Source organism: Nuphar pumila, chromosome 4 (assembly GCF_984573655.1).
Source record: "Nuphar pumila chromosome 4, dmNupPumi1.hap1.1, whole genome shotgun sequence".
Classification (NCBI taxonomy): domain Eukaryota; kingdom Viridiplantae; phylum Streptophyta; class Magnoliopsida; order Nymphaeales; family Nymphaeaceae; genus Nuphar; species Nuphar pumila.
In genome coordinates, this window is record NC_143252.1 from 108,764,949 (window position 1) to 108,782,477 (window position 17,529).

The window sequence follows — 17,529 nt, forward strand, 5'->3', positions numbered from 1 at the left end:
ACTAGAAATTCTATCAATGCGGCTGGCCATTAGGTTGCAGGAGAAGCTCCGGAGCGGAAGCACCCTGCATCGTCCCAGCCCTGCGTGTCTAGGCTGTCCAACAGGCCTGATACAGTACCCTACATTTTTACCATCAAGGGTAAAATGGGTTTTACCTGTTGAGCTGGAGTTGGGGATCCAAACATGAGCAATTCTTTCTTAAGCAAGTTCATAACACCAATCCCTTGCTGTAGCCCAGTCCTGCCTCCCGGCCCAGTTTAAAAAAAAAATATTTTAAAAGCCCAGTCCTAGCCCAGCCCTGATTCCATATGAAATAGATTTTTATCCATTTTTGTGGCCCAGTCTTAGCCCAGCCCTGACTGCAGCAAATAGTTTGATTTGTCCATATGAAATAGATTTTTATTAATAATTGTAGCCATTTTTTGTTTTATCTCAAAAAAAAAAATTTGGGGGGGGGGGCGCTGCCCCCGAACCCCAGGCTATCACACCAATTTTTTTTTTTTTTTTGCTACAGCCCTGTTTGCCCCCCCTCCCCCCTCACATGAATCCTAGCTACACCCCTGTGCATATACATGAGATAGTGCCCAAGTATATGCTTATTTAGATTAACTACTTTATCTACTGCTTCATAGAAGCACAATACAAAAGATAATACTACGGGAGAATTGGCTCGAAGGAAGTCAGGTTGAGTGACATATATTTGTTGTATCTTGTGGCCTCCTGATAGACCTGGCTTTTGTAAAACCTTGGGAGTTTGCCATCCATAGCCTTGATCAGCAGCCTGTAATTGGCACGTCCACCCCAACCCAGCAGCAGTTGCTGCCCCTCTACCACTTTATCAAACTTGAGGTAGCCATGATTCTGTTGGTCATACTGTTTCACAGTAAATGACCCCAAGGACTGTGCATGTTTGTCCTTCTCCACATTTTGGATACGGGTCCAAGTTGGGTTAAGGGGAGGAGGGTGTGGGTGATCAACAGTGGCTGCTAAAGCCATTGCTGCTAGGAACGCCATTGTGATGGGAAGCAGAGGAAGGAATCGTGCCATGATCATAAAAATGAAAAGCAGAGTGCGCCAAGCTATTGCCTATTTATTATTTTAGTGTGTTCTTCTATTTTTACCCTTTTATGGGTTGTGTTTAAGGTGTCTCCAATAGACACATTTTTTAAGGTTTCTCATGCTTTTGTGGAAGACCACCATTTAATTAGAATATTGCATGAAATTACCTAAAATTTTTAAACTTTAATTTCTCATGATATTTTCAAAATATTGTGAGTTTTTTGTAGAAACATAAATATCACATTTTAAACATGATATTTATGTTTTTATTGGCTATTTATAATAAAATATTGCATTTTAAATGCGATATTTATGTTTTTGTCGATCATTTATCATGAAAAACCATGTGTTTTTATTTTAAAATATTGTTATTTGTATTTACTTATATCATTTTATTTTCTATATTGTTAATTTATCTTTATTGCCGATATTTTTTTTAAAAAATGTGAGTTTTTCAAAAAAATTCTATTTGTCACAAAGTTTTTAGTTGCCAATATTTTTCTGTTTTTAACTTTCGTCACTATGCTTAAGATTCTAACCCTACCGAGTTAGGCTTTCTCCTCCCAGGGCTGTTTCCTCAGTAGCATTATGTGTGGTTTCAATTTAATTGTGCTTGTTATAACATTCAGCTGTTCTGACAGGCTTACTAAATGGTCTTGTCATTGACTCAGGTGATGGTGTGACTCATGTGGTAAGTAACTCTTTTCTGCAGCAGTCCTGGAGTATTACCAACTGGATTTTCTTACAAAAGAAATTTCTGTTAGACTTCTGGAATTAATTTTAGGTTTAAATTTTGAAATAGTGTTTCTGCATTGTGTGAAGCAAAATGGAATATTTATGCTTTATGTGAACTGTATTAGTAAAGCTGCGTGGTTCTTAAGTTCATCTATCATTTGTAGTCTGCATGCAAATTCAGTTATTAACAACTACTTTCTGGACAACCTCAGGTCTGTTTCTATAAGTCTAACCAAATCACTCTCATTCACCTCTTAGGTTCCTGTTGTGGAGGGCTACTCATTCCCACATCTCACAAAGCTAATGAATGTAGCTGGGAGGCACATAACATCCTATCTTGTGGATTTGTTGCTGTGAAGAGGGTGAGAGGCTAGTTTTGGCGAGTTAGGCTTATTTATTCAACAGTTGGTGCTTTTATTAGTCTTATATGTAATTTTATTCTTGTTTTCAGGTATGCAATGAATCGATCAGTGGACTTTGAAACTGTCAGAGAAATTAAGGAAAAACTTTGTTATATAAGGTGGATTATGACTCTTATCCTATTACATATCTTCAGTTTAAATTTGCTATTAAGGACAAATAAGTTGCATCTCCAGTGTTTTTTTTTTCGGGGGGTGGGGGTAATGAAATCAAATCATGTCCTAGCTAATAGAAAATCCCTCTTGAGAAACTATAAGGACTCTTCCAGTTTATGTGCATTCTAGTAAAACTGATGGCCCCTCTCATGAGCTATGGATCTACTATCTGATCCCATGGATTTTCACGTTACATTCTTATGATGTCTACACACTACGCACACAAAATGAATAAGTATCTTTACCCTATTTCATGGAATGTGTATTCAATGTTTTTTATCATCATAGTGAAATAAAATCTTTTTAGGTTGTTATGGACTTTCTTCCACCCTTTTTTGAGATTGGTACTTTATAGACTTTGCCTATCTTCATAAACAGGTTAACCCTGTGCTGAGAATTTGTGGTGCTACAAAATTTTCGAGGAGCAATTGCTGCTTAACAATTATCGGTGGTTTTAAAATCTTTCTTTTCTCTAACCCATTTTTTAAAAGGGCATCATTTTTTTTCTCTAGAATTTGCAATTAAGTATGAAGAATTAGATAAATCTGGAACTCAGGATACACCTATCCCTGAAGGTGGTTGTGATTAAAGGCTTATCTATTTCCCACTAAAGTTATGGCCTTTCTAGCTATTGGAACAGCTTTTGTAATCCAAACCGATTATTTTTCAAACATGGTAAATTTCTCCTTGTGAAGGCCCTCTCATAATTGATGGTGATTTGAATTAGCATCTGTTGAATTTAATCTTCAAAAGATAACCCTTAACAATATAAGCAAACTGGTATCTACACATAAAACACATTTTTAATCCCAAAAATTCCCTTTGGCTATTGTCTTAAGGTTATGCTATTTGAAAGACATTTTAAAGTTCTACTTGTATTGTTGTAATTCTCTGCAGGAAAATAATAAAATTAGTTGAATTAAATTGTATTGATACTTTTATGGTCAGAAGATCTTTATGGTTAAAAAAAAAAGTATCCAACTATGAAGTTCAAGTATTTTATAATGATCTCCATATAATGCTATCAGACTTTGTGAAACCAACTTCATGGAAGTTTGGTGTGGCTCAAGCTTGGACTATGGGCTTGAGCTCAATACGTTAATTTTCACAATCCAGGATCAAGTAGATTTTTTTATTTAAATAAGCATGCTATCCTTCTTTGAGTAACATGTTCCTCAATCATCAATTTTGCTGAGTTGTTGATTTGTATATTTCCTCTTCAGTTGCTAGATAATTTTGCTGAGGCATTTACTACGTTGTATTTTGCTTTTTTGCTAATCTTGTTTGGGGTCAGCTTCCAGATCGCAGGGTTATAAAAGTTGGAACTGAACGTTTCCACGCACCTGAGGCTCTTTTCACTCCAGTAAGTCTGTTTTTTCTTACTAAATGATGTATCTTTTGACTTGACAGTAGAACTAGTTTGCTGTTCTCATCCTTCGATTCGAAGTCTTCATCTTACTATATCTTATTTGAAGCCAGTCTTTTCTTCTTCTTTTTCCATCTCATGGATTAACTTGCTTCATGCAGGAGCTTATAGATGTTGAAGGTGATGGTATGGCTGACATGGTATTTCGTTGTATCCAGGAGACGGACATTGACAGCCGTATGTTGGTATGAAAGTTTTCTGCTTTATTGCTTAACTGTTGATAGTAGAGTACCTCGATTTCCAGAAGTTGCAGGGTTTAAGTACGAGTTGCTACATAGGAGCTGCCACATTTCATTTTCAATGGCTTACATTTTTGGTTTATTTCTGTTATTATATCCATGACTAAACATATTAATCTGCTGCGGTTATTGTAATGACTGGTAGTTATGAGCATCTAGCTGTGGTCACTTGTATGATTTTCTTATCGTATGAGCTTAGGAGCTATCACAAGGATTCAACTTTTCTCTACTAAAAAAGTGCGTATTGGATGGATGTCTTATGCAAAAAAAGTGTGTTGGGTCCAACCCTATCTCTCATTAATGGTGTGGGGAAGTGGAATAACCACCCACTTCTCATTAATGCAGGAGAAGTTGAAGGGTCAGCCCTATCCCCTCATTAATGATGTGGGGAAGTGAAATAGCCACCTAACTCCCATTAATGCAGAAAGTTGAAGGGTTAAAACCCCTTCAATTTCTGAAATGAGTCTAAAAGGCTCACTTCTAGAAGGTTCATATCTAGAAGACTCTATGCCATCTATAAATAGGGGTGCAAAGACTGTGTGCTGGAGGGAGAAGGGTAGAGTGGCTGTGTGCAGTTTGCAGAGAGAGAGAGAAGTAAGAGAGAGATAGTAGAAAGAAGAAAAGGAAAGAAGAAGGTTCATCACCACGCATTGATCCTCAGAGAGAGGTGTTGGTTGTGGTGTGGGCTTTGACTCGGGTTGTGCACCTGAGAGGTAATCTTGTATTCATTTCTTCATGTGATTTCTTTGTTGTTATTATCTTTAGCTTTGGGCAAACTATTAGACGTTGTACTCTCTACATTGTACTCTTTACTTTCATTATAGTGGATTATTCTCTCTGTGCCCCGTGGATGTAGGTCGTGTTGACCAAACCACGGAAACCCTTGTGTTGTGATTTGATTGTGCTTTTGTTAGATCCTATATTGCTTTCGCATATTTTTTGTTATTTTAATTTCTCTACAAAGTGAAGTAACCATGTGTTATGGATCTCTTTATTACATTTATGTTAGGGATATTGATCTTACGAGAGACTCACTATTAATTCTTAAGCTACAAGAAATTACTCGATTAGTCTCTCTTTCTCTCACTCTCTCTCTCTCTCTCACACACACACACACATAAGATTTTTCATTCATGCCTAATCCAGTGATGAACCCAAGCAGTGGCAAGTGCTGGCATTGTAAAAGGCCTTTAGAAGATTTTCTTGGCAGGGATCTTAATTTTTTCCAGCTTTTAACAAAATGTATATATGACACTGCAGTTGAAATTGGAAAAGTTCATACTAACCTTGTTTCTCAACCAGAATTGCGTGCATGCTCAGTAACTGGTTGAAAGCATTACAGTAGAAACCGGGCATTTAAATAGGAAAATCAGGGGAAGGAGTATGATTTATTTATATCAATAGAAGTTTCATGCTATTAAGTTGCATCCCTATTGACCGAGACCGAATGAAGTCTAGGAATGGCAGATTTGCAATATTGATATGCTGATCTCTAACCTCATCTTCAAGAATTGACTATTTTACATGCATCTCTTACAATAAAGTGAAAGATCAGAATCAAAATTTAGAATCTCTTTCTGCTGATAACCTTACCTATTCTTCAGCCATGTAGTTGTAATGGTTGTGAAGTCTGCTGGTAAGACATCCATCAGCAGGAGGTTGGTGACTTTCCACATTCAGTGCGAAGCTTATGCTTTACCTCTAGTTTTCCTTTGAAAAAGTGTATTTTCACCAATCTGTTCACTTGCAAGAGCTTTTCTCTTTGGCATCCATTCTTCTCAGTGCCAAAACGGAATGCCAAACATTAAGTTGGAAACTTAGCATTATCTTTTTATAAAATGACGTGTTCTATTACTGTCAGGGCATCTATTTCTGCATTCTAATTTTGCTTTATTTTATGCAGCTTTACCAGCATATCGTTCTCAGCGGAGGGAGTAGTACCATGTACCCTGGATTGCCCAGTCGGTAATGATTCAAACTACTCATCTTTGGTACAAAATTGGTGGAATGGTTCTTCCCTGTGTCACGGTACATCCCTCGAAATGTGCAGCTTGGAGAAGGAGATAATCGACCGTTATGTGGAGCATGTCTTGAAAGGAAATAGAGATGGGCTGAAGGGCTGAACCTCTCTCTCTCTCTCTCTGGGTGCATGATTGAGCTCAACCACTTGTACCTGTACTTTCTTGGTCCAGAAGCTAAGGCTGCGAATAGAGGACCCGCCACGGAGAAAGCACCTAGTCTATCTTGGAGGCGCTGTACTTGCAAGTATAATGAAGGTATGTTTAATCATGCGTTTGAAAATAACTAAGATTCAGTACACACAAGTTCTGCAGAATATCCAATTTTGTGTGAGATCATGAAAACCTGTTCATGTGATTGTAAAGCTTGCACACTTTGTACGGATTCCAAAAGCCACAAGAGCAGATTCTTGACCAGTTTTTTCTAACTAGTTGAAGGAACATGAACAAGCTTTTGAACATACAATTTCTGCAGGACGCTCCTGAGCTTTGGATCAGCAAAGAGAACTATCAGGAAGACGGCGTTGCAAGCTTAAGAAAATGCGGCCAGGCATGGTACATGTCACTTTAAACATTTCCAGATTCACATGTCATCCTAGAAGTTGAAAGCTTACTTAGATTTTGAAAAACTTTGTGAGAAAGATACTTCCAGAAGAAGAAAGTCTTTTTTCCAACGTGTAATTGCCCTCGAGAACGAACTTTTTACGTTAGAAAATTTGTGTTGCTTTTAAATTATGTTTTGCTTATTAAACCTATATGTTTCATTGATATTTTCCGTAAAATGGTTTCAAAGTTGGGATCAAATGAGATTAGCAATCTGGTTAGGTCACACTATCATATAACCAAGGGGTCTCGAGTTCGAATCTTAGAGTTATCCTTCAGCTTGCTTATTCCCCCCCCCCCCCAAAAGAAAAAAGGAAAAAGTTGCAATTTAGTGAAAAGTGCATGTCCGGGTCGATTGAGACAATCGGATGGTGGGGCCGCACTATCATAACCGAGAGATCTCTCGGATATTGCAGAAATCGGTTCCACTCATCTCCAATGTCATTCCTATCTTTATACCCCTCGGGATTTCATTGTTGCAAGTTGTTCTGATCAAATCGGACTCCACAGATATGATCCACATCATATCAACATTTGAATCACCTAAATCTGACTTATTTGCAGGATATTATGGCGATTCAAAAATCGACGATTGACATGATTTAAAAAACATTTTTTTTTGTTAAAAAAAATCCGATCCAACCGTGTTGAATCCATCTATACAGCCAGATTTGATCAAAACAACTTGCGTGGAGTATAAAGATGGGGGATGAACCGAACTCCGATACTGCATGGCTTAGCAATCGCATATTATCAAGGCATTTCCTAAACACTAAGCATTCGCATATTTTCACAAAATGTGGGGAAGATCAGTTTTTGTCGTTCTTTACAATATTTTCACGAACAAAAAGTGGGGAAGATCAGTAGATGGAATATTCACAAGACATGCACACCTCTTTGCCGCTCTTCTTTTCGCCAATCGAACACGTTTACGCGGACTAAGGGCCCCGTGCCTTTGCAGCGTTGGTCGCTACCCTCTGCTTCTTCATCTTCTTCCTCAGCTTCTGCTGGCTCACGACCCTCTCCAGGTGCTCCACCCGCTCCGCCAGCGAGCTCATCAGCCGGCTCTGCACCACGTTCCTCTCGCACAGCTCGGCGATGAGGCTCCTCAGCTTCTCGTTCTCCGCCACAACGCGCTCGAACGCTCCCTCGACGGTCAATCTCTGGTCTCCCCCAACGTCGGCTGCTTCTGCAGGCTTCACGCTGCTCTCGATGACTTGGATCTCCATCGCGTCCTTCTCCAAGCCCTCCTCTCTGGGGACCTCGCACTCCATTCCATTATGCGATTCTAGGGTTTTCTCGGCGTATCGGGGCGCTGAGTCGTCGTCCTGCTTTACGAGTGCTCTCTCGCAGGCAGAAGCCCCCTCTTTTCTGGCGGTCTCCTGATTATCTAGGGTTTCTTCCACGAGATCGGCGTCTGATCGTTGCAGATCTTCGCGATCGCAAGCTGATTCGACGGGATCGCGTACCGCCAAGGTTCCTACTGCAGAATCGCACCCGAGATCGCTTCGATCTTGATCTTCTAGGATTTGCTCGATCGTGCCTTCGGCAACGCATCTATCTCCGTCCCCCGACTCGTCTAGGGTTTCACCGACGGCATCTCGACGGGTACACGATTTCCCGTCGGCTCCGTCACCGTGAATAGCGTCAGGTATCTCCTCCATGTCCGCCTCTCGCGACGGAATCGCGTCCACCGACTCCTGCAACAAGATGACCTTTCGGATCGCGGCTTTCCGGAGATCCCTCACCCCGGAGTCGACCCCGCGAACCGAGTCGAGTTGGAAGAGCAGAGACATCAGCGACTCGTTCAACCTCAGCCGCTCTTTGGGATCCCGGAGGAGCTTCGCCGTCTCCGCCGTCGAGATGGCCTGCGCCAGCCGGTCCGCCTCGGCCGCGACCCGAGCGATCTTCCTGACGTTCTTCCTCACTACGAACCCCTTGAACGCGCTCTGGATCTTCACGGCCGCGGCTGACCTCTCTCTCCCGGCGGCGATGAAGCGGACGGGGATGGAGACGACCTTCGGAGACTCGGTTTTCGCGGAGCGTACCGGAACACCACGGGTCACCGGTGAATAGTATCGGGGCATGGCGGGGCTCCTCCAGGGGTTTCTGAAATACGCGCTCTCCATAGGGACGAACGACGCTGTGAAGCAAACAAGCAAAACTTGGCAAATCAAGATTCAAGAAAATCTCCGGCGTTGTGTTTTCGAGAAGATGGAAAATCGAGAAATTTCGGATTTTTGCTTCTTTTGCGAAGATGGAAGATCGATACGAAATCCGACGATTGGCTTGAATGAAATGGGACGGGGAGATATGCACTCCTTTATTTTAGGGAGTTAGAGTTCCGGAACGTTCTCGAAGTAGCGTACCTTTTGTGGAAGCTTCTAGACGGTTGTTTCTAGTTGCGTCTGTTTTTTTTTTTTGACGAAATTACTGAACTGCCACTCCTTGGGGAAGATATTTATCGCCGTTGAACTCGTGGCACACGGAGAACCCTGCAGGTGCCACGTGTATGTTGGGAAACTAGCCACGTGGCCTAACGTGGGGCATTCCAAGATCGATATTGGACCTAGTTTTCGGCCTGGGCTCGTGAAGAATTTGATCCAGATCTGTCTTGGATATTCCTGGAGCCGACCCGGCCCATAATACTCCATTCTGATCCCAGTTTGCCTAAGTTTTCCAGTCTCCACTGTCTAGAGTGAGGCTGTGTTCGGTAGGAAATCTTATGAAGCTGGAGTTTGGTCCTGGCTAGATCCATATGGATCTCGGTGCTAAACTGTACAGTACTCTTGATTATTTGCTACTTAGTTAGATTCACCAGAAGCTTCTTTCTGACGCTGAAGAGGTCACCAATCTGTCCAATGCAGCTGTGCCAGTCACACCCTTCATTCTTTGCAGCCTAAATGGGGCGACTCATCGATTCAATATTGGCTACTTGATCCTCTAATATTTGATAAACAGCAAAGGTGTGTATCTTGAATAAGCCCTCGAGGGCTCTGCTCATCTGATAGGGATTGGGATGCACAACGAGCTGAGCTAGTCCGGGTTTGACCCGTTTAAGCTCAGCTTGAACTCATTCAAAAAAAATAAATGACTTGAGCTTGAACAATGGTTCAGGCTTAGTACACCTAAACGAGCCGAGCTTTATCAGACAGTCCCGCTTGGTAAGCCCAATTAAGCTTGGCTCTCAGTTATATAAATACATTAGATTTTATATACGCATGGATTCTGTTCATAATGAATATATAAGGTAAAGTCTTACCTTAATGGGTAAGTCACTGGTTACCTTTAGAAGTGTGAGTTCAAATTGCCACCATTTTTCTCTCTTTCAAAGAGGGTTTTACACAAATTTCAAAAACTTTGATAACCTTTTTAAATTAAGGTTGTTCAGCTCAAGCCGAGCTTGATGCAATGCTACGGTGGATTCGGTAGACACAGATCCACGATTCAAGACCCAAACGCACGCGAAAGCTGAAATGCTATAGAGTCCGAACAAAACTCTGAAAAATTGATTTTCGGGATCTGTGCGCTCTGTTTTGATAGAAGAGATGCAAATGAAAGCTGTGCATGATTAACACAACTTTTCAACGAATCCAAAAATACTAGATTCGGAGCAAGAACGACCGCTCCACGGACTCGACACCGGGACTGCTAAACACGTCCAACACAGATTATCGAAATTCAGGGGGTAGACTGTTTGAAGGGAACTTTGACCCCTCAAACATTGAAGTTTGGAAAAACTCACAACTGATGAAATGAATGTCAGATACAGACCTTTCCAGAACACTAAAAATCATAATTTTTAGAATTTTCTATAATCTTATACGAATTTTTGAATTTTAGAATGGTATGAATTATTGTTTCAGAAAATAAAATTCAAAGATTCGAGAGTAGCAACAAAGATCAATATTTTTGAAACAACTAAGCAACGATTCAATCAAAACAAAAAAACATGAAAGTTGTAGGTCTCGATTATAACTTTTCACAAAATAAAAAAAATCAAAATTTTATTTAGGGAATCTCCAGATAATCAGAAAATACCAAACACTATTAAGTTGGTTCTGAACCAAACTGGTGACAGTTCAACTACAAAGTTGTAGGAAATCTTCTTAGCTTTTCAGGAAGTTAAAGAACACCAAAATCCGTTCAGAAATGAGTCTGACACAGATGTTTTAGTAGAGACGTTTCTGTTATCACGTAACAGCGATTTGGTCCTTTTCAAAAAACCCGAGTTCATTCACACACATCAACAACCCGAAATAACTTAAGATCAAATGAGACAAGTTTTAACATGAAAAATACTTCTAACATGCCTTCACAACTCTTTAATGGTCTAATACAATTTAACATCATCAAATCATGAACAATCGCAACAAATGCGAATAAAAGTAGCTAAAGAAATAGAACGAAGAACCGATAGAGATATCCAGGCTGAAATCGATAATGGCCGCATTGAAAAACAATCGACGCCACAAGAGAGATACGAACAGTAGGGATGGATGAACAATCACCACAAACAAACTTAGAACAACCACCACGAATATAACCTCTTCACAAGAGCACATTCCACACAAAAACGAAGTTCGGTTTTTCTTTCACACAAAGATAGCTTTCTTTTTAGCACCAACCACACCAAAAACTTGATTTTTCTCACTCTAGAACCAACCACACTACCAATTTTGAAATTGAACAAGACCCCTCACCCCTTGGTCTACCTCCCTAATTAAGGGCTTAGGTTGCTTGGGAAGAGCCACAATAAAGAGACTTTGGCCTTCCCAAGCTTTACACCAAAAGCGAGTGTGCAAGCCTAGATTTTGTCAAATGCTAATAACTCCACTAACAATCCATTTTTTACTTTGGGCTGGTCAACATGAATTCAAATGAGGTCCAAGATAAACCACACTAAAGTGGTGTCACCTAGGACCCCCCTCATGAAGACGGATCAAGATCCGAATCCAAATAGGCTGTGAATTGAATCCTGCACCAACACCAAGAGAGAAGCAAATTTGTGAAAAAATAAAACTACCCTTGGACCCTATACACCCTCTAGTACCACAAAAAGATCCTACAGGGTACCAGAACTATCCGGATCCGTAGAATCCGACTCCTAAAAAAAATAAAAAAAAATTACATGAAATAACTATTGATGAAGCAAAATCCAAAACTATGATTCCGTAATGGAATCAAAGCAATAAAAGGATCACGATGAGCATCAACTAACTGGGAGATCCACTAGGACCATAAATGTCCTGCAAGCGTGTGGATCACCTTGGGTAACGATGTCTGGAACAGGTCTGGATATTTGGATTGGGATCCAAATCCGCTTCTGTTTCTGAATGCTCTGCATCATCCCCCCCAGGTTGAAAAGGCTTCGTCCACGAAGTCGACTCCTCGCCTTCAACATCACCACGGTACCACTCCAAGTGTTCAACGTTGAACACATTCGAAGTTTTGAATTGAGGCGGCAACTCAACCCTGTAAGCATTAGAATTAATGATGTCAGTAACTGCACAAAGACCAATGCGCTTAGGCACCAACTTACCATGCAACTCAGAAGGTAAACGTTCTTTAGTAAGAGTAACCCATACCAGATCTCCAAGTTCAAACAATACATGTCGATGCTTCTTATCATAGCTTGCTTTATACTTACTGATCTTGTCTTGAAGATTGAAATGTACTTGTTCATGAATATCTTGCAACAAAGAAACACGATCTTGAACAAAATTTAAAACAAGACCAACAACAGGAACATGAGCTAAGTCAACAGGAGAGCATGGATTAAAACCATACAAAACAGTAAAAGGGCTAAATCCAATAGAATGATTTACAGACTTATTAAAAGCAAATTCAGCTTGTGCAATTATTTGAGTCCATGACATAGGTTTATCATTAATTAAAGCTTGCAACAAATTTCCTAAAGACCGATTAACAACTTCAGTTTGACCATCGGTCTGAGGATGATGGACAATGCTAAATTCTAGATTGGTTCCTAACTTTTTCCATAATTGACGCCAAAAATGACCTACAAATTTAACATCTCTATCAGAAGTGATAGTTTTTGGAATGCCATGAAATTTATAGATTTCTTTAAAAAACAAATCCGCAATATGAGATGCATCCATGGTTTTTCTACACAGAATGAAACAAGCCATTTTTGTGTATTGGTCGACGACCACAAAGACAGAATCAAGACCATGAGAGGTCTTAGGTAATCCTAAAATGAAATCCATGGTTATATCTTGCCAAGGTTTTTTAGGAATAGGCAACGGCAAATACAACCCAGCATTTGTGACATTTCTTTTTGCGATATGACATGTATGCCATTTTTTCACAAATCTATTCACTTCCTTTCGCATATGGGGCCAAAAATATGTTGAAGACACTAAATGCATTGTCTTGTCTCGATCAAATGTCCCTCATTATGTATCTCAGAAATCAAACGTTGCCTCAGGGAACACTCTGGGATACAAAGTAAATTGCCTTTAAATAAAAACCCATCAACCAGTGAGAAATTGTCATGAAGATGACTTGTCACTTCATTAATAATTTTGGAGAAATAGCTATCTGACTTATATAATGACGCGAATTCCTCAAAACCCCAAACAAATGATTTCATGGTAGACAGGAGAATGGTTTTCCTACTTAAGGCATCAGCGACAACATTATCCTTTTCTGCCTTATGTTTCAGAGTGAATGTGAACCCTTGCAGATATTCTACCCATTTGGCACTACGGGCATTCAACTTATGCTGACCATTGATGTATTTGAGAGCCTCGTGGTCAGTATGGAGAATAAATTCTTGATGCACCAAATAATGCCTTCAGTGCATTAATGCTCTAACGATAGCATAGAATTTCTTATCATAGGTACTGTACTTCAATTTGGCTTCATTCAGTTTCTCACTAAAATAAGCCACAAATTTACCTTCTTGACTCAACACAACACCTATACCTACACCAAATGCATCACATGACAACTCGAAAGCAAGATTAAAATTAGGCAATACTAATACTGATGTCGAACAGAGATAAGATTTCAAACGCTCAAATGATTGTTGAGCCTCCGGATTCCATTGAAAGGTCTTACCTTTAATACAATCGGTCAACGGAGCAGCAATACTGCTAAAATGTGGAATGAACCTCCTATAGAAGGAAGCTAACCCATGAAAGCTATGCACGACTGTAATGGAGTTTGGCACAGGCCAATCTTGAATCAACTCGACTTTCGAAGGGTCAACATATATACCTGACGTCGAGACCACATAACCAAGGAATAAAACTTCAGTGGCCCAAAAGACACACTTATCGATAGATGCATAAAATTGTTCCTTTCTGAGGATATCAAACACTAAATGTAAGTGTTCTAAATGTTTAGGTTCGGTTCAACTATATATGAGAATGTCATCAAAATAAACAACCAGGGATTTACCGATGTAAGGTCGAAAAATTTGATTCATGATTCTCATGAAGGTAGATGGAGCATTGAATAGACCAAATGGCATTATGAGTCATTCATAGAGACCATCACGAGTTTTAAATGCGGTTTTCCATTCATCTCCAAGCCTAACTTGTATTTGATGATATCCGCTATGCAGATCTAACTTAGAAAATATCTTTGAACCAGTCAATTGGTCTAACAGATCATCCAATCTCGGAATGAGAAACCTATACTTGATGGTTATCTTATTGATAGCTCGACTATCAATGCACATCCACCACGTTCCATTCTTCTTGGGAACAAGAAGAGAAGGAACCACACATGGACTAAGACTTTCATGAATGTGACCCTTAGTCAGCAATTCTTCAACCTGTCTACGAAGCTCTTCATACTCCGTAGGACTCATGAGATAATGCGGAGCATGTAGCAATACCGCGCCAGGGTGTAGATCAATATGATGTTGGACTTCCCGCAGAGGGGGTAATCCGTCCGGTAATTCATCGGGAAAGACTTCACGGAATTCCTCTAAAAGGTGTATGACTCTAGGATCTATGGTGTTAGACTTTGACTCACTACGCGATGAATCAGAATCAACAGAGAACAAGAAGTAACACATGCTTGATTGACTCAGAACCGCTTGGAGCTCGTGTCTAGAAATAAAAGCACTTGAAAGTTTAACTTTTGAAGGAGCAAGTTTGGATAAAGTGGGGTGGGAAATTTGAGTGTAAACTGGAGTACGAGAAGATGAAGCAGATGACGAAGATGAAGACATAGGTGGTAGATCCTTGGATGGCTTTAAATGGATCTTCCGCCCCTCAAATGTGAACGAGTATGAGTTGGATCGACCATTATGAATAACAGAACGATCATACTGCCATGGTCTTTCGAGTATGATATGACTAGCATCTATGGGAAGCGCATCACACCATACTTGATCGAAATAAGTGTTTTCAATCAAAAATTTGACCAAGCACTGTCGATTGACATGAACATCAATGCTCTTTTGGAGCCATGACATCTAATACAGATGGGGATGAGTCTTACAACTCAAACCTAGCTTAGTCATGGCTTCAACTGAAATGACATTCTCACAGCAACCTGAGTCTATGATGAACTGACACACTTTCCCATTAATGGTGCAAGCGAACTCAAATATGTGAGTTCTTAGCCACCAATCACTCATTTCTTGCCTCGGGGCCAAACAAACTTGCCCCGTGATGAGTGCTTTGCCTCGATCAGGTAGCAATATATCCTCTTCCACAAACTCTTCTTCTGGTTCTTCTTCAAAGGATTTAATCTTTGGGTCATAAATGGGATCGAACTAAGGATTGAATTGAACATCCTCTTCTTCATGAATTCCTTCAACGAATAGGGCTTTGCCACGACATTCAGTGGACTTATGATCAGGTTTCCCACAAGTATAACACTTGATGGGAGTGCTCAAACTAGTGGTTCTAATCTGGTTTCCTATCAGACCATTCTGACTTGCAACCCTAGGTGGATTTGAAGCATTGGGGTGACGGTAGGGTGGAACAACTTTTGCACTGTGGACCGTAGGAGCCCGTGCTACAGGTCTAGTCACAAGACTAGGCCTAACCAAGGTTTTTCTCTGGGTAGACCTCTCCCATTGACGTGCCTTTTGATGTGCTTCAGACACAGTCCAACACTCTACGAAGTTCAACATATCTTGTAATTGGAAGTTTAGTCCTCCAATATACTTTGAAACTAATTGTTCTTCACTCTCACGAATGTCGTTTCATGCCACAAGATCATGAAATTCTTTGGTGTATTGATCCACCGATATAGTTCCTTGTTTCAGACTTTGATATTTTTGATATAGCTCATGATGATAGTTTAACGACAATAACTGAGCACGAAGCTTCTGCTTCATATGCTCCCAATGCTCAAATATCAAAGCTCGGCCCTGATGTCTGCGTGTCTGCTTGAGCTGACGCCACCAAGCTGCAACTCGACCCTTTAATTTAAGGGATATTAATCCCACATGACGATCTTCAGGTACCTCCTTAAACTCAAGGATTTCGTGAACTTCGCTAATCCAATCTAGGAATTCTTCGAGAGTTCCAGTTCCCTTAAATTCTGGGATATCAAAACGTAAGCCCGAATCCCAATGGGATCTTTGTGGCTGTAGGTTATCTCTTCTTTCTAGACTTCATCGATGTGACTCAAAGTCATCATCAGAATCATACGATTGGGTTTCTCAATTTCCTCGAGAACTATGCGAACTCCTTTCCTCACGTCGATCGTTAAATCTAACATTCTCAGCCATTTGACGAGTTAAATCTTCAACTCAGCGATTAGCCTCAGTCAGTTGTCTTTGCAGATCTCGCACCTCATATCGATGGTCACGATCATCGTTTCTCCTATTAAAATTAGTTTGACCTCGATCGCTCATTCGACCCGCCATGGTGAATGGTACCTAAAAAAAAATTTGAACTCCCCACAACACAGAGAATCATGTCGAATTGAAAAATCCAACAACCCGCTCTGATACCAAAATGATGCAATGCTACGGTGGACTCGATACACACTGATCCACGATCCAAGACCCAAACGCACGCGGAAGCTGAAATGATATAGAGTCTGAACAGAACTCTGGAAAACTGATTTTTGGGATCTATGCATTCTGTGTCGACAGAGGAGATCCAAATGAAAGTTGTGCATGATTTGCACAGCTTTCCAACGAATCTAAAAATACTAGATTTGGAGCAAGAACGACCGCTCCACGGACTTGACACCGGGACTGCTAAACAAGTCCAACACAGATTATCGAAATTCAGGGAATAGACTGTTTGAAGGAAATTTTGACCCTTCAAACATTAGAGTTTGGACAAACTCACAACTGACGAAATGAAGGTCAGATACAGACCTTTCCAGAACACTAAAAATCACATTTTTTGAAATTTTCTATAATCTTATACGAATTTTTGAATTTTAGAATGGTATGAGTTATTGTTTCAGAAAATAAAATTCAAAGATTCGACAGCAGCAGCAAAAATAAATATTTTTGAAACAACTAAGCAACGATTCAATCAAAACCAAAAACATGAAAGTTGTAGGTCTAGATTATAACTTTTCATAGAATAAAAAAAATCAAAATTTCATTTAGGAAATCTCCAGATAATCAGAAAATACCAAACACTATTAAATTGATTCTGAACCAAACTGGTGACAGTGGATGACTATCAGACCGAGACTTTGACAGACAGATTCAGGGGTTCAAATGAACGAATCTCAGAAACCTTTCAACTACAAAGTTGTAGAAAATCTTTTTAGCTTTCCAGGAAGCTAAAGAACACCGAAATCCGTTCAGAAATGAGTCCGACACAGATATTTTAGTAGAGACGTTTCTGTTATCACGTAACAGCGATTTGGTCCTTTTTAAAAAACCCGAGTTCATTCACACACATCAACAACCC

General features: G+C 40.2%; 1 protein-coding gene across 1 annotated transcript; it reads left to right on the plus strand.

Annotated features, from left to right (window-relative positions):
- Positions 1 to 3,416: 3,416 nt before the first annotated feature.
- On the plus strand, positions 3,417 to 6,623 carry LOC149840496 (actin-related protein 2-like). The gene is made up of 7 exons (XM_090005083.1): positions 3,417 to 3,491; positions 3,664 to 3,732; positions 3,897 to 3,980; positions 5,938 to 5,999; positions 6,085 to 6,149; positions 6,225 to 6,310; positions 6,528 to 6,623. Exons 1-7 carry the CDS (start codon positions 3,417 to 3,419, stop codon positions 6,621 to 6,623), a joined length of 537 nt encoding a protein of 178 aa, XP_089861209.1.
- The last annotated feature ends 10,906 nt before the right edge of the window (positions 6,624 to 17,529 follow it).

Bases quoted from the DNA above. Each gene is read 5' to 3' on its own strand.
- LOC149840496 (XM_090005083.1), top strand. From the start codon at position 3,417: ATGGAAGTTTGGTGTGGCTCAAGCTTGGACTATGGGCTTGAGCTCAAT. The intron at 3,981-5,937 runs GTATGAAAGTTT...TATTTTATGCAG, and splicing joins ACATTGACAGCCGTATGTTG to CTTTACCAGCATATCGTTCT. The intron at 6,000-6,084 runs GTAATGATTCAA...CGAAATGTGCAG, and splicing joins TACCCTGGATTGCCCAGTCG to CTTGGAGAAGGAGATAATCG.